Consider the following 24,129-nt stretch of genomic DNA (forward strand, 5'->3'; position numbering starts at 1 on the left):
ATTTGCCTTATTGCTGTTCCCCACTCCACCCCGTCTCACACACACCCACGCCCGCAGGCATGCTCACTCACTCACTCACTCACTCACTCACTCACTCACTCACTCACTCACTCACTCACCCTCAGTTACTCATTCCCTGTCTACATTTGGTAGGACTCACCTGACGTATGTGCGTGAGTTTGAGAGAGAGAGCAAGTGTGAAATCTTAGGTGACGGTGCTTTTATGTGTACATGCAACATGCATGCATGCATGCATGCGTGTATGCATGCGTTGCATGCAAGATGCAAACAGCCACACACGCTCGCTGGCTTCTGTGCATCTTGTCTATCCGGCTGTCTGTCTGCCAGAAGCTACAGTAGCTGGCTTTGGTCTTTATTTCATGGAGCGTTTGGGATGGGATGACCCTGAGTCCAGACACCAAGGCAGACATTAAAGCTACCTTTGGTCTCTGGGGAACTAGATCCAGACATGTGGTTGTTTACACCCCAGGGTACAGCTTGTCCCAGCAAGATGACTTATTTAAACTCATTTTATTTTTAATTGTGGTGGATATTACTCTTTGTTATGTATTACTCTACAGACCGGAATGGTCCAGTTAACCTCATATTTCTTTCTTCTAATTCTAATTCTTTTTTTTCTTCCTTTCTTTTTCTTTTTTCCTCCTGTTTTTTCACGTTTTAGTTCACAAGTTCCAAACATTTTGAAATTATTTTTGTCTGGCACCTTTGATTTTTCCATTGCATTTCTTTCTATTTAAATCATGTGCCTTGTGTAAGTTTCTTTGATAACCATAACATAAGCCACTGGTGGTCATTTACGATAAAGTTGCAATGAAGTGCTGCAAGTTGTTGCTGGAATTCATTTTTTTCCACCTCCAGTGTGACTTTTTTCATGCACTGTGACCCCCTTTCCACCGGTTGGGAACCGGTTCAGTTCAGAACCAGTTTTTGAGCCAGACCTCCAAAATTGGAATGTTAATTATGAATTGAGTGGGCAAAACCATACTTATATTAAATTGTTTAATATATTGTTTAAATAGTTTTTTTTTGCATATGTTCCTATATAATGCCTAATTTGCATATTTAAAAATTTAAGATTTGTAAAACAAATAAATAAATAAATCATTGTCTTTGTGTAAGTAATCAACTGGGGACGTTTCATGGTGATAACAATTTAATATAGGTATGGTTTTGCACACTCAATTCATAAATTTGTGCCCAAGACGTCTCCAGACGTCCTAGGAATTAACGTTACAATTTTGGAGCTCTGGCTCATGGACTAACAACCAAAAAGAACTGAACCGGTGGAAAAGGGGCCTTGTGTGAACCCCTTAATCACCTTTGGTTCTTAATCACCTCAAGAAATCCTATAGAGTAAATCTGACTAAATGTCAGTATTTAGCAGTTTCCATAATATATAATAGTTTAATAGGTTTAAAACCTTTGTAGCTGCATATGTCGGTTGGGGGCATTGAGTTTAAATGTGTGTATACCGACAACACTAAACTTATGTAACAGATGGTGTAAGTTATGCAGGGCGCAGGCTAAGGAATCCATTTCCATTTCTGACATTGTTGAATTGCGTTTCTTATTTCTCCATATGTTTTTCTTAATTATTTCCCCTCTTCTTTCTTCTCATCACCTCACTCACCATCACCCTCTCTCCTCTCCTCTCCTCTCCTCTCCTCTCCTCTCCTCTCCTCTCCTCTCCTCTCCTCTCCTCTCCTCTCCTCTCCTCTCCTCTCCTCTCCTCTCCTCTCCTCTCCTCCAGCTTGGGTGGGAGCCCTGGCCATGGGGATGATCTTTTTCTGCTCACCAGTGGTCAGCATGTTCACAGACCACTTTGGCTGTAGAAAGACAGCTGTCGGTGGGGCTACCTTGGCCTTCATAGGGCTGCTCAGTACAGCCTTTGCAAAGTAAGAGAATGTTTAACAACATTTAACAACAAATGTATGTAAACGTGTATCTCTTTTTATGTTTTCATAAATGCATGTCTTATTTTATTCTTAGTCATATGACAGACAAGTAATTGAAAAGTATTACGAAGAACTTGTGTAACTTCACTAAATAACTACATTGGATCCATTGGAACACAGGTTATATTTCCATTTTGTGAAAAGTTTTTTACTGTTTCTGTCTGACAGGCTAGCGATGATATACTGTATACCATATGTACAGTATCTTCTGATTACAACACGTTATACCTAACGAAGTAATCATTAGGTATAATTTGTGTATAATCTATTCTGCATCTCTATACTCAGTAACCCACTGCAACAATGCAGTAGAAAAGAACAATGCAAAATTTCCAGATTGTTTTTCAAGATAAAAAAATCACGTCCGGCGAGACGCCCCGCGTCCGAAACGGTTGAGAAATGACAGAGTTACTGTGTGGGGGTCCCTCTACTGTACCCTCCACTGTACTGTACTGTACTGTACTGTACTGTACTGTACTGTACTGTACTGTACTGTACTGTACTGTACTGTACTGTACTGTACTGTACTGTACTGTACTGTACTGTACTGGCACACCCGAAATCACCATATATACAGTTAATATGTGCGTGTGTTTGTGTGTGTGTTAGGTTGCGCACAGGTGGTGAAAAACAACCATGTTGTTTTCGTGCTCAGACGCACCCAGCCAGCCACCCACCCACCCACCCACATAGTCATTTAAGGAAGTGTTTGCACCACTTAAAAATCCTATATATACCACCATGTTGATTTCATGCTCCGTTTCCAACATTCCTCCTCTGTTTCTTCCCGATCCCCATATTATCAACGTCTTTCCCTGTTGTTTCCCAGGACACTGAGCCTTCGCTATTTTACCTACGGAATATTATTCGGCTGTGGCTCGTCCTTCGCATTCCAGCCCTCGCTGGTCATCCTGGGCCACTACTTTCGCCGGCGGCTGGGCTGGGCCAACGGGGTGGTGACGGCGGGCGCCAGCGTCTTCTCCATGGGCATCCCCGTACTCCTCAAGAAGGTGGTGGAACCTCTGGGCCTCAGAACCACCTTCCAGATCCTCAGTCTCTTCATGCTCGTCCAGGCCATTCTGGCGCTGACTTTCAAACCTCTGCTCCCAGCCGGAGGTGGGATGGGACCCCCGGGTATGGCTCCGGGCCCTGCCATGGACACTCACACTCAGTCAGGGGCCACTGCTCAGGGGTCTAGTCGCTGGAGCAAGGCCCTGGCTCGGGTCAGGAGGTACTTCAACCTGCGAGTGTTTCACATCGTCACTTACAGATTGTGGGCGTTTGGAGTCGCCACAGCCGTGCTCGGCTACTTTGTGCCGTATATCCATCTAGTAAGAGCCAGTATTCATGTTGAATGTGTGGTTGTAACGTTGAGTGAAATGGCACTGTATGTTAAAGTTGCAGACATTTCTTTTCCTTTTTCAGTCAGAATAAGCTATTTCTGACTCTGACTGTGTGTGTGTGTGTGTGTGTGTGTGTGTGTGTGTGTGTGTGTGTGTGTGTGTGTGTGTGTGTGTGTGTGTGTGTGTGTGTGTGTGTGTGTGTGTGTGTGTGTGTGTGTGTGTGTGTGTGTGTGTGTGTGTGTGTGTGTGTGTGTGTGTGTGTGTGTGTTTTATCATAGCAAAATGTAGTTTTCATTACATTACCAGGGCTTTGTGTCAGATTTTGTGGACAGATTTTGTCAATGCGATAGCATCACAACCATGCAACGTGTGTAGTTGAGATCTCACTGAAGGCTGAGTTCGAAGATGGGTGCGGTCTGTCATCCGTCCAGCGGTTTGCGACTCTAGGCCCAGAGTGACACACATAATTGCAGACATATAAACAGACCCTCTAGACAGCTCACCTCTGAGGAGCCACACTGTTAAAATAGGGACATTTCCAGTCGAATGGGAGAGCAAGAGGTGGGAGTCTGGCTGAAAGAATTAAAAGGGACAGTGGCTGCAAGAGAGAAGCTGATGAGAGAGTAGGCGTATGTCGTGACCCTTGCTATAACACCATGACATTCATGTAATGTGGGGGGACATGCAGAGAGTAACGGGATGCTCCATGGCAGGGAAAATGAGCTGGTTACGACAACCTTTCATGCTAATTTAAGTAACAGGATTTTGCAAGCTCTACTGACGTGAATGTCAATCACTGAGTAGAGCTGTAACTGTAGAGCTCAGTGTACCTTTTCCAATAACGGCATTATCATATCCCATAACGATCAGCAAATGTAGGCTCAGGTGCAGAGGCTGCAAAAGGAAAGGACCCATCTCCACTCTGCTCTAATTTCGGTGTTAGGAAGGGCGATGGAAAGGGAGAGTTATTGAGCAAATTAATGAGAAGGATGGAATACTAAATGCAGTGTAAAACTATGGATTTGGGTCTCTCGCTCTCCATCCAGATGTCGGATGTTTCTTCTCTGGCCTCCTCCTGTCAGGCCTGTTGTTTCAGGCCCAGGCCCAGATGTAAACAACACCCCGGCCTTTGTATTGGCTCAACCACTTCAGGAAACCTCTCCTGTATGGCCTCTCTGTGTTCCTAAACATGCCTATCCTATGGGCCTTGATGTCAGACCCTGGCATGTAGCGCCCTTCAAAGCTGTGCAAATAGTTCACACGGACCAGCATTTTCTGGTCAGGAAAAGCTTCAGAGGGTGGTTTCATGTTTTGAATCTAATTCAGGTGTTGGGCGGAGGGGAGTGAGAATGTATGATCTATTCTATAGCCTATGTATTGGGTCTTCCTGTCCCGCTGTTATAGTATAATATAGTTCGGGGTGTGTCGTAGCTAGTTAGTGCACAGGCTTTGTGCTCCTTGTAAGCCACAAGGACCTGAGTTAGAACCGCACAAGTCTCATCTCTCTGCCCTTGGTATCTACATAATAATGCATAAAGAAGTAGGGTGGGAAAAGAAAATGCTTGATTCAAGTTTAAATTATCCAAAAACTGTGGTCTTACCCCAGTTTGTGGCTGTGGATTAAGTGAAATTCTTGAGTGAAATTCTTTGCACTTTCTCAAAGAACGCACGCATGCATGCACACACGATGTTTTGACACAATTTGTCAGCTGATCCTTACAGTATATTGGTTCCACCTTTTGAGTGAGTTTCTCCAAGCACAGCCACAGCAACGTCCACAGCACCCAAGGTCCATTCAGCTGTTTTTCTCTTTCTGTCTGTTTCTCAGATCAACTTTGTCAAGGAACAGTTTAAAGACGCATAGAGGGAATTGGGTGCTGCTGTTGTCCATTCAGCTGTTTTTCTCTTTCTGTCTGTTTCTCAGATCAACTTTGTTGAGGAACAGTTTAAAGACACAGAGAGGGAATGGGTGCTGCTGGTGTGTATAGGTTTTTCATCAGGTGTGGGCCGACTCACCTTTGGCAAGATTGGGGACCTCATCCCAGGGCTAAACAAGATCTACATGCAGGTGAGGGAATACCTGAATACTTTCTTTATGATGGTCTTCAACAGGGAGTTACTACAGGAGGGCTGTGTGATTTAACCACTTGAACCCTATTAGCATCCCTATTCTGAGGAGTACCTTAGCCAAAAATAGAATCTACAAGCTCAGCACAAGGCGTTGTGAGCTTGTAGATTGGCTATTTTCGGCAAAGAGGTTTGGTGTAAAAGGAAAAAAGGGCAGACCAAGTACTGTGTGAAAGGTTAAAGGTTTACTAGGTATTGACAGTTTTAAGTGGTTAAATGTCTGAAAATACACTTTAACATGAATCCAACAGTCAAACAAGTCTAGAACTAAATATGGAATATATGAAACAGTTTATGTAGTGGGGGTCCCTGCTTCACCTGTCTCTCAGCCAGGGGTCAGTGGGCTGATAAACATTGAAGACCCCTGATCTAGAGTATTCTAGACAGGTAGACATGAGTTACATTGTTACAGAGTAAAATCCTGTGTTGTAAACATGTGTTGTAAGCCTTTGAATTGAGTACCTAGGTTTAAGTAGCTCCTGTAAATGTGATTATCCTTGTGCTGGCCTTTGCTGGAGTTGTACATTTGTGAGAGCATTACAGACTGTGGAGGGAAAGACTGTAATAAGGCCTGATTGTAAAAGAGACTACAATGATGTAACCACAGTCTCCCCCCTGCTGTTTCAATAAAGAAACATACCGGTTGGAAAGAGATCTGTGATGCACGGCCTTGTTTATTGAAGGCTTTGATACTGAAATTCAATATTTAACCCAGAGTTGGCTAATCCTTGAATCTATTTATTTATACAATGGTTTGATTGTTAATGGGATTGAAAGCAGTCCCCTTTTGCTCATGGTTTAAGCACAAAATCCTTGGTCACAGTTCACATTAATGAAGTCATGAATTCTGGGCTCAGTGCAATGCAATAGTATTGCTTGATTCTTTTGGTGTTTGAAAACAGCTAATTAGATAATTAACTGCGCGACTCTTAACCACACTAATTTGAATTTTCAACAATGTACAGTATATTAGATAGATAGAGAGATATAGACATGTGCATTTCCATGGCACAATGTGATGTACAATATGTTGATAAAAGCTCACTTATGTCATAATGCTATCCTCCCCTTGGATTTCAGGTGGTGTCCTTCATAGTACTGGGCTTGATGTCCATGTTGATTCCGCAGTGCACTATGTTTGAGGCTCTCATAGTGGTGTGTGTAATCCTGGGGCTGTGTGACGGATGCTTCCTTACTATCATGGCTCCCATCGCCTTTGAGCTGGTCGGGCCCCAGCAGGCTTCACAGGCTATAGGCTACCTTCTCGGCCTCATGGCTGTTCCTATGACTGCTGGGCCACCCATTGCTGGTAAGAAGCTTGTTCCTTTTTCCATTTTTAAAGGTAGTGTATTTGATATGGGGGGAAGGGGGAGGTGTTATAAAGTTGAAGCTCTATATTCTGATTGTAATCATTGCTATAGTATAGAGAGTGTGTTCAATAACAACGGTCGCCCCATCTGTCCAGCTCTTTAAAAAACAGAAACTACTTTGAGGTGGGTTGCCAATTTCAGCCAATCAGGAGAGAGAAGAACCCCACAAATGATCATTAAAGCCCTTCAATTTGATAGTTCCACTTCCAATTTTGTCTGCCCACTTCTTTGTGTCACTCCCAATTTCACTTGTTTATCCTGTATCCTGTCAATTCTATCTTCTGATTGGATAACATTTGTATCCCGACTTACTAAAGAGCTGGGAGGCCCCTGACTGAACAAACACTCGTCTATAGCAAGTATTGCTATCAGAATATAGAGCCATTGATTAACACTTATTTGAACAAAACAAATGTAAAAAAAAAAGGGAAGCTCCGCACACTCAGATCTGTGCACAATCAATATATTTATTTGTTTGCAAGCTCTCGGTCTATGCTGACCTTCTTCAGGCATGACTGAAGAATGACTCCAGTTTTTTCAGCAGATGAGCAGTGTTTTTTGCACCTCTAGCTAGTACTCTTTCAGGTAACGAGACTCTTGAGTATAAATGCTATGGTTGACCAAAGATAGAATAGTAGGAACATGGCAAAGACATGTGAGGTGGGATAAGCTGTACACTTGTTTAGAATGTACGCTCTGGGACCATGGCCAGGGACAGACTGTCTCTGCCAATTTATCTACATGAGTACACACACACACACACACACACACACACACACACACACACGCACACATGCGCGCACGAACGCACGTGCAGACACAAACACAGGCAGCATACTCAGGCCAAGTACAAAGTTTAGCATGAACCTGTTGATACTGGATGCAGGAATGGTTGTACATGGTGTCCCGCTGCTCTCCCAGATGACATTTCTTAACTCCTTTATGTCTACTTACATGCAGTTTAAAGTTCCCCTGCCCCTCCTCCACCTGTCCCTCTCCTCGTCTCCCTTTTTCATCTCCTGCACTGCAATCCCTCCCCAGCAGCAGGAGCAGAGCCAAGGCACCGGGGGCTGAATGTTAACTTGATCTCCAAGGTCTTTCTGACCAAATTCTCTCGGACAAGTATACCTGCTGGGCATTTCTTATAAAACCCTATGTCCTCTCTCCCCAACACGCGCACGCGCGCACGCACGCACCCGCACACATTTATTTTAAGTACCTTATGTCCTTCCCTGTTGTACTACGTAAGTTGGAGGTCCTCCATATGTCATGCTGTGGGCCATATTGAATCAGGATATACCTTTACATCTCCATGGAATTGGCGGAACCCCTGTCAGAGATACTGCTCTGTCTGTATTGAATGACAGATGACCTGCAGTGCCCAGAGTTAAGGTCTACAGTATAACATGCTGCTGCCAGTGGACTGAATAGCTTGGCTAAGCGTATGGATTGCCCTGGACGGTGCAATACTGATCGGGACAAACGTTTAGACGTTTTATTGCCTGATGTTATTTATGTTTGTTAACTAACAATACCAACCATAAAGACAGCGTTCCAAAATGGATGCCAGTCTATTTACAATCTCATTTACCCCAGAGTCTATACAATAGAGCCTGGGCCAATACTGTATTTTGATGCCAAAGGATCCCTCAGATCTTGTGTTAACCCATTTTGGGCGGGAACCCCTTTTGGTGTTTTAAACATTATGTTATAATTTAGCTATTGAAAAATAGCAGATCTTGGTCTGCTATTTTTGAAAAATCGTGAAAATATTTATTTCAGAAAACTGGAGGATTTAGAAGACTTTTTTTAAATTTCGAGGTCAGGCCTAAATGGGTTAATCAAACACCTCTTCTCTCGGTTAATTCCCATCGGGATTGCCACAGCGGATCATCTGTTTCTGGTTCTGTTCTCTGCGTCTTCATTGGTCCTCTCTCACCGCATTCAGAAACGTCTTGCCTGGCAGCTTCATCTTCCTTCTCTCAATGTACCCCTAATCCCTCCATGTCCATACCATTTCAACCTCACCTGTTTTTGTGTGTTTTTGAGACTCGACTTGGACTTGGACTCGGGACTTGACTCGATACTTGTGCCTCAGGACTTGAGGCTGACATGGGAATTGACCAGTGTGTCACACACCAATATCTCCTCTTCTCTGCCAAACATGTAGGTCTTCTTCGTGACATCTGTGGGAACTACACAGTAGCCTTCTCCCTGGCCGGTGTGCCTCCCATATTGGGGGGAGTGGTTCTGTTCTTTGTACCCCTCGTGCACCGCAGGCTCCAGCGGCGCCAGGCTCAGGCTGGAGTGTCACAAGAGGATCCAGCACCTACCACCCACATGCTGCCCTCTGCACAGCCAGCAGAGGAGCCCAAGAGCTGCTCTAACGGAGACATGCTGCCTGGCTACACTGACGTGGAGACACACATCTGAAGTGAGACTATGAAGGTAAGCCATGATACCCTCATGGCTGCCTGAGCATATATTGTCATACAGTAGGCTATATGTAATACTTTTGGAGTATTAACAGGCAAAATAAACTATTGGGAGGAATTTGGTGATTCATATTCATATGGCATAAGTACACAGGGCTCTACATGTGTACACAAATGCACATACAAACATGATCTCTCTCATTTCGGGCTCATAATTTTCATTCTTTTTAAACTTTTTGTTTTGTTTTGTTTTTACCCTTTAATTACTTATAGGGATTCCGCCCACCAGCACTTTTTTGCCCGTCCAATCATTGCCATTGCCCAGAGTCCCAGACCAGAGCCATTTCTATGGACCACAACAGACCCCGTGGGTTTCTGCTCTTGTCCCTTCACCCTCCACCACCTGTTCAGTGACCGTGAACTTGTTTTCTACACTGACTCTTTTCTTTGTCATTTGGCCCATATGATGGGAAGGACAAAAGAGAAGGTAAAACTTGGATAAGCGTAACACAATCTGAACTAGAGTTTAATGTTACAATCATCTTTATCTTTAAGATATTCTTATTCAGTTGTAAACTGAACTGAACTGCGCACACATGCTGTGTAAGACCTCCAAAGTGAGTAAATGAGGAAATTTTAAATGTTAACATCTGACTTTGCAGCACTTATCTTACTACCTTTCTAAATGAGGTCTCCACCAGGGCAGGTCAGGTTGTGGCCAGGTTGTGGCCTCTTGGTGGCGCTATAATAATGTGAAAAGGGTGCCATTTCTTCTTACGCCTTGGATGGATGATTTGAGGCAATTTGTTCCAAAAATGTGTTTTGCAAAAATCCACCTGTTGGTGGTGCTATAATAGGCCATTGTGAAAAGAGTGGGATATATTCCTCAGCCTAGTAGGAAAGTCTGTGAAAGATTTCACATAAATTGCACGCTGCTTTCATGATTTGAGGCTTTTTGTTCAAAACGGGCCAATCCTGCAAACTTTGAAAGCCAGTGTTAGCCAATTACGATGAAATATGAAATATCGGACAGATCCATCTTGAACACATGACTATAGAGATAGTGTGTAACGATTTGCGGGATTTTTGGACAGAATTTGGAGGAGTAATATATATATATTTTTCAAAAGTCGGCCTCCTGTTGGCGCTATAACGGGCCCCTTTGGGGCAGAGATTCATCATTGGCATCCAGTGAGTGTGCGTGCAAAATTTGATTAGCAGGTAAAAGACAGACGGACACACACACACCCACACAAACGGACAGACGGACGGACGGACGGACACACACACACACGGACGGACGGACGGACACACACACACACGGACGGACGGACGGATGGACTCACACACGGACGGAGTGCAAAACATACTCTCTCCCCATGCCTTCGGCCTGGTGGAGACAATTAACAAAGAGACATACAGTAGTACGAGTCGTTGGATTCATGATTACTGTAAGCAATGTCAGAGGTCTGTTCTGTTTGAAATGTCAATATATCCTATTGTGACAGACAGATGAAGGATGGCTTATGTGTTGTCACAGATAAACCACCCTCTCACAGCACTTAAGAGACCAGCCACCTCACACATTCACCTCAACTCAGCCGTACACTGTGCTAAACTGTACTTCACAGTTCACACCCCAGGAAGCTGTCTTGCATGTAATCCGGTCAGGGCTGTTTTTTTGCACAATCATGGTTTGTATTCAATGGAAATTTTGCAGCTTCTTAACCTCAATCCCATTGTTATAATTCGAGGCGTACGCCATGACCGATTCTCATCATTGGGCGTACATTCCATATGATGTGAAACGACCTCAGGGGGTACATCTCCGCATATTGTGGCAGAAATACACAGACGACAGGGTATTGTCCCCTCGCTACATACAGTATATGGTCTCCGCTGCAGAACAATGGAATTTAGGTTAAAAATCACTGAAGTTTCCCTTTAAGTTGTAGCTGGTTCTTTGTGAGGGTTTGCTATTTTATATATTGTTAGTCCATATAGAATTGTTTGTTTGGGTCAGGGTGGTATTTCAAGTTTTCAAAACATGATACACATCCCATATATACGAGTGTATCTAGCAGGTGCATGGTACAATGTAGAAATACAATATAGGTAAAGAAACACATCCTATTCCCAATGAAAACATAGCAAGTTAGTGCCAAAACATCTTTAAATACAACCGTATTGGAATTGTTCTTTACCAACGGTAAATGGTATTTGAAGTTTATCACTCCCCACTCTACTATTTCAATGTTTCGGAGCATTCAATTATTTAACCACAGTTAAAGCATTTAGGACAGTACTGGTCTAGGTGTGCTACCTTTTGATTAATTCCTCTTACAGTTTAAAAGTGAAAATCTTTGAAAGTAAATGCTAGGTTCATAAAGGTTGCGTATTTTCCCTAAATGTGGCCGAGCAAATGTATAAAGTCCCTGTAAATGGAAATACCCAAATATAGAAGACTTGGTGTAGTAGACATGAAGGTTTCCACCAAGCAATTGGTCCACTCCTCACACATACTGTAGCAAATAAAGCCATAGCATTGTTCTGTTCTGATACAATGCAATAATTAGATTCAAAGTAGATCAGAATGGTGTGGAAGTGAAGTGAGTGAAACATACAGTTGGGTGCCACCGATATTGTCCCTTATCATTTGACCCATTTAGGCCTGACCTCAAAATTTTAAAAAATCCTTCTAAATCCTCCAGTTTTCTGAAATAAATATTTTCACGATTTTTCAAAAATAGCAGACCTACAAGCTCGTAGCGCGCCACTCGGTGGCGCGCTATGAGCTTGTAGATCTGCTATTTTTCAATAGCTAAATTATAACATAATGTTTAAAACACCAAAAGGGGTTCCCGCCCAAAATGGGTTAACTGTCCTTTTGCGCAGATCACGCAAACCTCAGCAAAAAGAAAAGGACAATATCGATGGCCTCCAACTGTAATAGTAAAAGCTGCGTCTTAAACATCTAAATCAATCAGTGATGTATGTTGAATATTAATGCACTTAATGTATGACAAGTGAGACTTGTCATGAACATATCAATCTAAATATTTAAAATGCTTTACCTAGTCTGTTACACCTTTAATTTAATTACTTCACAAGAGAAGAAAACATGTTCACACCTAGGGTAAATGGAAGTGACTTCACCTACCTTGTCAGCCATTGATTCTATTGTAGTGGGAAACGAGTATTTGGTAGGATTTTGAATTATGTTTGTGAATATGCACTTTATTGCAGATAAACTTATGCAATCAAAGTCAGCAGAGCCTGCATCATGTGATAAAACAAAACACTATAGATGATACATTGTTCTCTGTTATACTAGTACACAGCCTTAACATGAATTTTTATCAGTCTATGAATCTATTTAGCCAGGGGTTAGGTAATTTAAAATAGTTAATCTTACATGACCCTACATGAGCCATAGCTTCGCCAATTTTTAAACTAAGACATGTGGTTATGTTTTTGCTTTCTTTTTCATTATTTGGTCATTATTTTATTTTTATTGTGAATTATACACATGGAAACATTGTGCATTTACTTTTAACTGAAAGTAGTGTACAGCTGTAACAATAGAGCGATTGCTGTTGTAGCAGATGTTTCACATTCAACTGGGTATTTTGTATCATGTTTGCAGTGTTTCCTCTGTGTATAATATATGTACATGTGTGCCGACCTTTGGATAACATATATTGTTGGTATAATGTATGTGACACAGCTTTGTTACAACCTGTCAATAAGGAGACTATATAGATTAATGGCTTTTAACCTCACCAGACCCCATTTTGGACAACCTTTGCAGGGTGACGATTTGCTGCTTCAGTAATTTCTTTCCTCATGAGTAGTCGACTAAATCCAGAAAGAAAACCATACACTGCCTCATTTAGACTCTTCAATCCACAAGAAGAGAGATTTTTGTTACCGTTACTGAGTTCGGACCACTTACCTCCTGAGATTACATGTTCTGCTGAACAAGGAACTTGCTAAATAATGGTGCGAGATGCGATGGCTGACTTTTTGTTCCTGTTATAGAGTGTGGTTTTGTGCTGAGAGGGGAAAGGAATTGAAAGTCAATAAAGTAGATGCTGTCATGCCACTATTCCATCAATGAACTTCTATTATTGCAAGATCACATCCTCTTCTGTCCACGTTTGCGCTGCGTTCATGCAAATGCTCTCTGTGTGACAATGCCATGAGCCTAAACGCTACATTCATCTCACCACAGCACATTGCTTTTGTAAGTAATGCTACAGGACAAAAGACATTTAATAGGAAAATAACACTTTTACCTCAGTAATCTAGTTGGAACATAATGTTGGCATTATTTTATACATATTTTCATATAGTTTGCTGTTGCAGTCATAATAATTTCAGGGCCACAGATCTGCTGCCGTTGCAGCAGTATCAACTGCCAAAAGCCTGTTTTCAATCAACCTGGCTTCCTCCACAATTCCACATGGAAGTACAGTGTATGTAGAACTTTCACAGCCCACAGGGGAGTGGGTAAAATCTGAGTTAAAAGATTAGCTTTATGAGATGTTACCCCATTTGTGGTGGGCTTTCTTTCATCATTCCTCTTGACCTCGACAACCACACCTCTGCCAGTTTACAGTAGCCTGTCTCATGGGTTCACATTGAGAAGGTAGAACTTGATAGTTCAGCAGCATTAGCTCGTTTTCCTCAATAAAGCTAGACTTTGCTTAAGGTCGCATAGATCAAGAGCAGTAGGAATCACCCATGATTCTTACGCACCGGGGGTGGTTTTGTGTGTGCATGTTTCACATGATCCACACGAGAATATGCATCTGTGGTTGATTTTTCATGGTGAGATAAGGCAACAACCAGTAGGAATCAGGTGAGATAAGGCAACAACCAGTATGAATGAGATAAGGCAACAACCAGTAGGAATCAGGTATCAACTATATCAATAGTTTGATGCAAAATACTTTTTTGTATTGTTTATTAATTACCCCAGGGTGTGTACAACAAGTTGTATGTTTGAAAAAACAAGAAAAGGATGATGGCAGTGAACTCGTAATGAATGTGTGAATACAATTGGTTACTGTTGGGGAGTACTGAAATGGCGTCAGGGGACAATCTTTTCTCCTTCACTTTTTACTAGTTGTTGTTTTTGTTGTTACGTATCTTTCCATGTTACACTGCTTAATGGTTAGCCATTAGCCTAACCCAATGTCAGGGTAGAACCAGCTGATTAGTTAGACATTGTTGCTATAGCTGCAAACTGAAACAATAATTTAATGACATATTATGTACTTGATTTTGTTTGTGTCTTTGCTTAAATTTCCTTTTCAATTGTTTCCAACTTATGTTGAAACATTTATATTATGTTTTAATAACTACTGGAGAAATAATAAATATTGCTTATGTCTCTTATGAGTAAGTGTATTATAATATTCAAACATTGGAGTTGAATGTTGAAAAAGTGATATACATTCTGGATGGTTGCATGGTGTTGAGCCAGTGTTTGGCTTGCCAAAGTCTTGCTGTCTATGCAACTCTGACGGTCTGTGACCACAATGCAATCTAATGTATGCTTATGACAAACTCAAAAGGATAAATGCATACTTGAGACTGAGAGCAACACATCAGTTTGTGACGCTCAAGTTTGAATTGCAAATTTGCATTTGTCCCCCAATGTAGCAGTTGCAGCTGTAGAGCCTGCAGGAGTTCCAGAAATACCCACAAAGCTACAGTAGAGCCCCTTGTATGTTACATAAGCTATCGACAATTAATGCAGTTATACACTCACGTTCAAACGTTCAAGATTTTTGCAAAATAGGGAAATTTCATACGATTTTTTTGAATCTTTGGTACATTTTACCATGCAAGACAAAATTGTAGTGTTTTCACAGTTTTTTTGTTTTGTTTTGTTTTTTCTTGTTATTTTTTTCTCAGCATTCCTGTGTGGTGTACAGGATCTGAGTTACAGAAGAATGCATTGAATGAATGTGGTATTGCCAGTAAGATATAATTAATGTAAAAGGTGTCATAATTAATATGCTTCAATTAGGCTTGAAGATGAACCGACTGACCGACACGTAAAAATGAATTATCCATACAATTGTGATCAAATTTAAAGGCAATCCAGTAACATTGAATTCTTCTGTGCAATGTCAAGAGTGTGCTTGTTTCATCTCACCTTCGCTGACTGTTTAAATGTTCCGCTTTACCATGAGAGTGAACCGCCTCAGCCTGGGACCATGTACGCAATTCTATATGGGTCAGGACAGGAACTTAATTCTCACTACTACAAGTCGAGATTTGCAAAGTCAATGTGATGTCAGTACCACCTCAGCCATGGACTGATAATAATTATTTTCATAATACTAGTCCCATCATGGCCACCAAGATTGCAGCAAAGAAGTATTGGTTCATAAGTATTGCCTGCTAGACCCAAATCATTCATGTACCTTGAAATAGCAAGTTCTAGAATCCCTCCCTGTTCTGTAAAGTTCTACCGTATGTTATATGTTTCAGTATATCATGTATACTGTACATTATACATGCTCTGTATGACTGTGTGCTTACAAATACAGTAGATGAGATTGATGATGCTCATCATCAAGCTTGTTTAATTGTATATCCTCAAATATTCCAACTTTTCTATATATTGATATATTTATTATTGTGGCCCCAGGCCAATGCTTCCTAGAGCCCTGCATATTTGCGGCTCTATGGAATTTGTCACCTCAAATTTATTTTATATAAGGTTGCTATTATCACTGTTGCCTCTCATGTCCTACAACGGTCAACCTCTTTTTTCAGACCTTTTAACCCATTAAGACCTGAGGCTGATTCTACAGATGATTCTACAGAAAATAGAAGTTGTACAAGCTCACAGCCTGGCACCAAGTGAGCTGTGAGCTTTTTTGGAATAGCCAACTCTAAAATCTAAAATGACACAGATGCTTTCCGGGTTTTAATGGGTTTATTTTTATATGAGACTTATGAGTCTATATGAGTTCCATTTCACTTTTTTTCATGACTTGTTCTTACAAGGCTTGTGACACCACACAATTAAAAAAAATGAAATTATTGCTGCTAGACATAAACATATAATGTTTTTGGCGAAGTTATTTTGTATATCTGTATGAAAACAAACAGATAAAAAGCAGACCCAGTTGTTATTGTTTTCTATTAAACTAATAATAAAGGTGTAACATGATCATACGTTTCCATGTTGTTGTGGACTCTCGCTGAAATGTGTTAAGTACAGTACTTGAGTAAGAGTGTTTAGGTACATTCCACCACCGCCTATACCTCAGACACGCACGCAATCGCACGGAACAATCTGGTGAGCGTGCTTTGAATTGTTCATGTCCCAGAGAAAGATATGCACATGATGTACAGTACACGTTGCAATCACATATGTGATAGGCCTACAGTATGTGATTGCATAATATTATTATGACAAGAACCGAGGATCATATTCACAACAAGCCATATAACTAGCAGTGCTCAGCTGAGTGTCCCCATAACCACTTAAAGGACCACTTCACCACTTTTCAACTTATCTTCATATAATTGGCCCTCACTAATGTTCATGATAAAAAAACAATTCTACCTGGCCTTTGGGGCAGTTCAGAAACCCGTCCACCAGTGACATCATCGTTAGGCAGATCTTTTAAAATAATTTAAAAAATAATATTTAGATTTGTATTGTGAGAACGATGGCTTCCATTTTTGCATTGCAACTTTTCAGGAATTGCAACCGAAGTTCGCAGTTAACTATGGAATCATGCGTATCCCATCAGTGTGTCACTCAAAATCCCCATACATGGGGAAAGACCCCATATATGGTGTCCAGGTGTCGTGACGTCACGTGACATCATCAGGGTCATAGTAACTGCGACCTGCTGTTGCAATTAAGCCCATATATGGAGATCCCTGATGTCATTAATATTAGTATATTATGGATATAACCTGTTCTGACATTCCATATGTTGATCCTTCCCCAGCCATCCTTCCTCTTCGATGTCTCCCTTTTGACTGATATCTGTCCATTCAAACTCTAGACGGGCCTGCCCCAAAGTTATTTGTGCAGCCGTGCTCGGCAGCCGGCGAAAACCAGAGTTCTCAACAGGCCCAAAAATTAAGGCCCGGCCCTACCTGGGCCCTCATCAAACCCTGTACACTCAAGACACTGCCCCCGCTGCAACCCTAGATCTCCATATATGGAGCACCTGACCTGTTCTGTCATTCCATATGTTGATCTGACCTCATCAAACCCTGTACACTCAAGACACACTCCATATATGGCCAGTGCTTCTGGCCCTCAGGCGTCTTACTGGTATGAAGATAGGTTGAAAAGTGGTGAAGTAGTCCTTTAGCCTTGTTGTACAATTGTACTTTGATTTCATAAATTATTATTTTGAAAATGATGATACGATATTCCCCAAATAGGGATGCCAATCATGCCAGGTTCAAAGGTTATCTACAAAACAGAAGCTGAGACTGCTTTAGTAACAGATGTAACAGCAGTGATATTCCACCAGAGGGCAACACTCTTCTTTTGAAGTGAAGTTAATACTCCAACATTCTCCTAAGCTCCAAGACAAGAAGATTGCTCAATACACAATTAACAATTCTTAAAATGCACCATGCACTGATGTAGCACAAAGTTCCTTCCCAATTCCAAGATATATTGGTGAAATTATATATGATTTCCAACCGAGAGTCATTTTTTCACAATGCAGAAGCTAGGGCATCAAGGGCAGCTACCAGAATGCCTTGTTGACAAGACATAGCAAGTTTGGGCAAACTTTCTATTTAGTTTAATTTAGGAAAACAGGTATTTTCAACAATCTACACAAGTGTGTTGCCCTCTGACCACCAGTGGGTAGAGCCACCCACTCAAATAGTCTTCCTAATGAGATAACCGATTATCACAATTTTAAACATAAACTTAAGATGGCTTAAATGAAAATTAAACTTTCAATGTGTAGGCCCTAATCCTACCACCTCAATTATGTCACCGCATGCGTTTTACATATTATATGTAGGCTACAGCATATAGGAGAGTCGACTTTAAACAGAAACCGGACTTCCCCAAACAGTTCAATAAATACTAACCCAACTCTCAATTAACAATTAACAGTGTGACTGAGTCACTTTCAGGTCTATTTTAGCAGCTGGCTTGGCATCAGTACAGAACCATGACATTGGTTGCAACCAGGTGTATTATTCAGCATATTATGAACACATGCAGCTCTCCACTCAGAGTTCTCACACTCAAAGACCAACTGATTTTAACTGGCAGCAGCTTTTTATACCCAGGTCAGCTAGACGGCACCATTCAAATGGGTGTTTTCTAAATACAATTATTACGTTAATTCATGCATAAACACAATTAATAAATCCCTTTAATCCACCAGATATAAATATCCCTGAATACTACTTATATATTAAAATGATGATTCCTTCTTCACACTACAACATAATTAGCAATTACAAACACACATCATAATCTCCCTCTGCTATCCTGATATGGTCCAGCCCAATCATACTGGAGACAACAGAACAACAACAACAACAACTAACCGGTACATGTTAAGGATTCAATTAGCAACTTAATATTACAAACACATTGCACTCTGTATTGCAATTGCTCTTAAATATATTGTACTATATGATATATTACACTTCCCATCTGGATCACCCAACATTTTCTGCCTATCTCCACAGCTGGAATGCATCATGCCGAGTGGCCACCAGCTCAGCTGGACAGGAAATTTTCACTTTTTTGTGGTTGCGAAATGCTTCAACTGGAGTTTTCAAGCTTTTGTAGCCACGGAAGCCACCACTGGTGTCACGCACCCACACCCCCAACTGACGCACACACACAAGCCCCAGTTCCTCACCCCATCTCTCTCACTTTCACTGCGCACGCACGCAGACACACACACACACACACACACACATGCATGTACGCAGACACACGCACGCACACACACACACGCACACACACACACACACACACACACACACACACACACACACACAGATGTAAGAATTACTTAGTTGAATGAATCAAATCAATACAGTACAATGGGTATTGCATAACCTTAACATTGCAAACCAACTTGCATTGTTCCCGACTTGCATCATTCCTGAGAAGGAATAGATTAGCTCACGTAATATCCTCTTATTTCCTAGTCCTAGAAAGATTACATAATAAATGTTTGTGGTTGTGTAATGCTTCACTAATTGAAAATAGGCCTAGAGTTTGAAATGCCAAACCATGCTGCTGGCAATTCTCTGCCAATGACTTGCACAGCTAGTCCCTTTGTTTTACCACTATGGTGCATGGTAGGCCTATATGTATAAAACAAATAGGTACACCCGTCAGAATATCTAGCCAAACAGAAGTAGCAAATTAAGGCATCACTATCTATAGATTTTAGCTTAAAGAGTGGTACATACATTATCACTTTTAGCCAGGCTAGTTAAAACATATTTTGATGATATATTATCTATTTTACTTATGGACCCCCTGGAACCCCCCCAAGGACCCCTGGGAGTACCTAGACCCCACTTTGAGAACCATGGCCTTTAGGGTCCTCAAGGTCTTGGCAGGAAGTGATGTAAGCATGTGATAAAGCTCTGGTCGTCACCCCACCTTCCTTCCTGCCTTGTCATGGAACCTCCTTCACTAATCTGTCACCAGACAACATGGAACCTCCTTCACTAATCTGTCACCTCACCAGACAACATGGAACCTTCTTCACTAATCTGTCACCAGACAACATGGAACCTCCTTCACTAATCTGTCACCAGACAACATGGATTATTTTGATATGGTCAATGTTTTATTACCAGCGCCTCCAGCTTTGAGTTTCACTTTCAAGCTTTGAGTTTTATATTGACAGAATTTGACACCAAACCGGAAATAGCATATCTTTGTTGTCCTCTGTTACTTACAACCTTTTTTAATGTCTAGGAGAACATCACGGACTGACCGTAACTTTACCAAAACCTTCTAAATCTTTACAAAAACAAGTAAAGGGTGCTGAAACAGCACTTACCTTACTAACCTCGTAAGCCCTATTTCATAGGCTATGTGAGCTTGTCCTTATAGAGCTGCCAATTTTCGAAAAGATGTACAACAAATAACTTTTTTGTGAAAAACGTAAACTATAATAACAGGGTTAATGTGGTTAAGTTTATTTAATTACAGAAATGGAAGCAAATACGGCCTCATGGTCTCCAGGGCCAGATTAATTAACACACACACACACACACACACACACACACACACATGCACACATGCATACATGCACAAACAACAACACTTAATTACTAAATAAAAAGCTCAATTATGCTCTACAGAATCAAACACAAACGATAGAGCGGCTGTCTTGGTATGGGAATGTTCTTTGTTTGATGCCTACCCCAGCCTCTTATCTCCTGGCTGACACTTGAGCAACACTCTTGCTCAAAGTATCTTTGAGAAGACACTTAACCCCAAACTGCTCCCAATGAGCAGGTTGGTGTGCCTTGTGCAGAGACCATGTGCTCCCTTGGCTGAAGAAGAAGCCAACATCTTTTTCCCACACGGTCATGTCCCCAACTTTATTCCAGCATCTACAAACAATAGGTGACCTTACCAAGGCAGCAAGCCAGTTTAGATCAGTTGTTTCAGAAAACACTTTATATTGGAGATGAATACAGACTGTTTTTACGGTGATGGGCATTAAGTAACTGTTTTCATACGGATAAACGTGTGACAGCGAGGCACATGATATATTGCTGCCGTGTCACTGTGTGTCGTCCAGTGCTTGTCCTGTCCAGTGTGTAACTTTGCCGTCCAAACCAAACACAGCACTCATCCTCTGGAAACTTCCTCAGTTGATAATGAGTGATAAAGATGGGTATGTGTGGCTGCAGGTCACAGTTGATAGCCCTCAAATCATGCCCCTCATGTTTTCACACTGCTTTTACAATGATAAGTCCAGCATACCCAGACAAGCTTAGACGTGCAGGCCACGCATGCACACCTTGTTGTTCTTGTCGTTTCCCTTCCAGTCATACCCATGTTTTATCCTTGTCTACTAACTTAAACACCCAATTTCCGCTTTTCTCTGCCACTGCGTATTTGTTTGAATCAGTCACACATTGTTTCTGCTGTGAGAGTACGGTAGAGGTGGATAAGCCGGGATAACAGTTTGGGAACAGTTTGGATTGGTCTGAAGGAAGAAGCAACAGAAAGAAAGAACAAAGATACAGTATCAATGTGTGCCCTGGCCTGCCCCTTAGCTTAGAGGAATGAAGGAGGAACCTAGAAAGAAAGAAAGAAAACATATCTCATGCATCCTATCATAATACAGTATGAGTAAAAGAGAACAGAACAGGGTGGTGGTGGAATCCTAAGTGGCTGGATATATACGTATTATTCATACCCAAACTAGGTCACATTTTAAAGCTATGGACAAAATGGCCTATATATATTTGCTCAAATCTTAAAGAGAATCTGAGCATGGCATGCACATCACAATTGTCAAACAACAAGTGTTTCTAAAACGTATCAATCATTTATTTAGAATATCGCATTCAACGCAAGTCAACATTATACTAATTATAAACTTAGAAATGATAAACATTGTTTCAAAATGTATACATACATACAGTACATCCTTCCAGACATGACACAGAAATATTTACATTTACATTCAAAAGGTCTTCTCCATAGAGTTGCTTAGGAAAGTGTTGAGTATGTGAGCTATATACTAGAAATACTGTACATCGATGTCAGTGTTCATCTCAAAATACTGTTGCCTCGTTTAGCTAGCTTACTCTTAAATACAAATGTATTTCTTCATAAAACATGACATTTTTTAAATAAAACACAACTTCCTATAATGTTACAACTAGTGAAAGAAACTAAAAGTAAACACAAAACCAACAACCCTGGTTCTACAATAGTGATGTTCCAGACGGGGGTCTATAACTCCTATAAGTATCCATTATTTGGCTCTTGCTGTATTTTGCATAGACTGTAGTCGGTCTCATTGCAGAGCTGTGCTACAGTGGGGGTGCATACTGCATATGTTGGTTTACTTGGTTAGACATACTAACAGTCCGACAGGCATTAGTTCCACAACACCGTTGCTCCCGGGGTGCATACTTAGTTTAGACCAGTCATTGGTTAGACATGGGTTAAGGTTAGGTTTAGGTGTGCTGCCCCGTGGGAGGTTAGGGTTAGGGTGAGGGTTTGAGATAGGTTGTAGTTGTAGGACTAATGACTGGTCTAACCAAATGACTAGTCTAAACTAAGTACTGTCTAAAGTAAACGAACCCCTGGCTCCCGACATGGGTGGCAGATTAAAACTAACTTGTGGCAGGTTACAACTAGCCTGTGGCTTCCTGTGAGGTTAGGTTTAGGGTTGGGTTTTTGGTAGGGTGTCGGACTAATGCCTGTCGAACTGTTAGTACGTCGGACCACATTGACCCGCTGCAGTGCAGGCCTCACTGCTGCGTGTCGCAGCCCAGGACCTCCAGGCGCAGGGCGATGTCATTGTGCCAACCCCGCGGATGGATGCGGAGGTAGCGGCCAAACAGAGGAGGATCAAACATGGTTAGGGCCTCCTCGTCAGGGTCGTTGTTCCCAAGGAAGATCTGAGGAAGGAAGGATGTGGAGAAAGAACACAAGATGAGGACAGAGGTGGAGAGTTGAGGATAGAGCACGTAGAAGAGAGGAGAGGTGACGAGAGGTGGAGAGAGGAATGCGAAGGACAAGAAGAAAATATACAGTGTATAACGTGAGGAGAGAAGTGTGTGTGTGTGTGTGTGTGTGTGTGTGTGTGTGTGTGTGTGTGTGTGTGTGTGTGTGTGTGTGTGTGTGTGTGTGTGTGTGTGTGAGACATACCCGTTCTCTTTGCGACCCCTCCTCTAGCACACTGCTCCACGTATGTGTGTCATCGCTGATGGTGACCGAGAACTCTGTCACCATCATCTGGGTCATTAGCGACCAGGCCCCTTGGGTCACCAACCCTGTCATACGCTGCATTTTTAACAAGTCAACTTGCAGCCACTCATGAGGATTGTTATTCTGGAGCAGGGAGAGAAAGGCAGAGGTTCAAAACTAGCAAAAAAAAAGAAAAAAAGAAAGCTTAATTAATTTGTAGCCTAAATTGACCTTTTACATAAGAAATGTAGATTGCTCTATATCAAATGCTAGACAGTTTCCAAGAGAGCGACAGAGTCAAATAAGAATTCCATTACACAACAAAGGAAGAGGTGTAGTGTGACCCGTGTCCTGTTATTTGGAAACAAGGGAGGGACACACACGTAATGTTGCCATACTTTGGCTTGGTTTCAACTGAGTACAGTTAGAAATCGTTGGCTCTGTTTTAGTCCCACAATATTTGAGTACTTCAGGATATCCACTTAGAAATTATTTGAAACATAACCTGCATGCTGGCATGACATCACTTTACAGGCCCGAGCAGCTAGTTATTTTTCACTACTTTGGCTCTTGGTTTCCTTGTCTTTAACCATTGAGTTGAAAACATCTTGTACTACTTGGCCCACAGTGACCCTGACCGTGATCCAGCAATCACAAGTACTGTGTGCTGCGTGGCTTGTGACCTTTAGCAACATAACAGTCTGACAGGAGCACAAATCACACTTCGACCACTCAATGCAGGGAAGTGTGAAAGTGATAAGCTGGGGAGGAAAGCACTGCAGGATAATTTAGATTAGCGTAGACTTTTACAGAGCAGAGGAGAGAAGTCAAGAAGAGAAGAGAAGAGAATAATGGGTGACTGGTGAGCGAAACAAGCAAGGGGAGAATGTCATGGGAGATGATTGCAAAGTAGATCCAAAGTAGAGGTTTTGATGTGTCCTCAAT

General features: G+C 41.7%; 2 protein-coding genes and 1 long non-coding RNA gene across 6 annotated transcripts in view; 2 read left to right on the forward strand and 1 right to left on the reverse strand.

The window, feature by feature from the left end:
* The window catches only part of slc16a2 (solute carrier family 16 member 2), a 301,154-nt gene that overhangs the window by 11,574 nt on the left and 265,451 nt on the right, over positions 1–24,129 (forward strand). Inside the window, exons 2-7 of one of the 3 annotated variants that reach the window (XR_013791021.1) lie at positions 1,772–1,916; positions 2,806–3,307; positions 5,244–5,387; positions 6,527–6,755; positions 8,987–9,250; positions 9,525–11,604. Coding sequence is in view for 2 of the 3 variants with exons in the window: in XM_079512868.1 (XP_079368994.1) it covers positions 1,772–1,916; positions 2,806–3,307; positions 5,244–5,387; positions 6,527–6,755; positions 8,987–9,249 (1,283 nt within the window). In the remaining variant the exon portion in view is untranslated. Of the gene's footprint in view, positions 1–1,771; positions 1,917–2,805; positions 3,308–5,243; positions 5,388–6,526; positions 6,756–8,986; positions 9,265–9,524; positions 11,997–24,129 lie in introns of those variants that run through there. The other 2 variants (XM_079512868.1, XM_079512867.1) reach the window with 2 other exon arrangements.
* LOC306923349 lies at positions 12,123–16,449 on the forward strand. Its single transcript, XR_013790047.1, has 2 exons — positions 12,123–14,115; positions 14,173–16,449. It is a non-coding gene; the product is annotated as an uncharacterized lncRNA (long non-coding RNA).
* The window catches only part of f8 (coagulation factor VIII, procoagulant component), a 21,535-nt gene continuing 19,247 nt past the window's right edge, over positions 21,842–24,129 (reverse strand). For both annotated transcript variants that reach the window (XM_079502206.1, XM_079502205.1), the window contains exons 26-27: positions 23,146–23,328; positions 21,842–22,895 (exon numbers count right to left, since the gene is read on the reverse strand). In XM_079502206.1, the coding sequence (XP_079358332.1) occupies positions 22,746–22,895; positions 23,146–23,328 (333 nt within the window). In that variant the 3' untranslated portion in view covers positions 21,842–22,745. The remainder of the gene's footprint in view (positions 22,896–23,145; positions 23,329–24,129) is intronic.

Source organism: Electrona antarctica (assembly GCF_951216825.1).
Source record: "Electrona antarctica genome assembly, chromosome: 1".
Classification (NCBI taxonomy): Eukaryota; Metazoa; Chordata; class Actinopteri; order Myctophiformes; family Myctophidae; genus Electrona; species Electrona antarctica.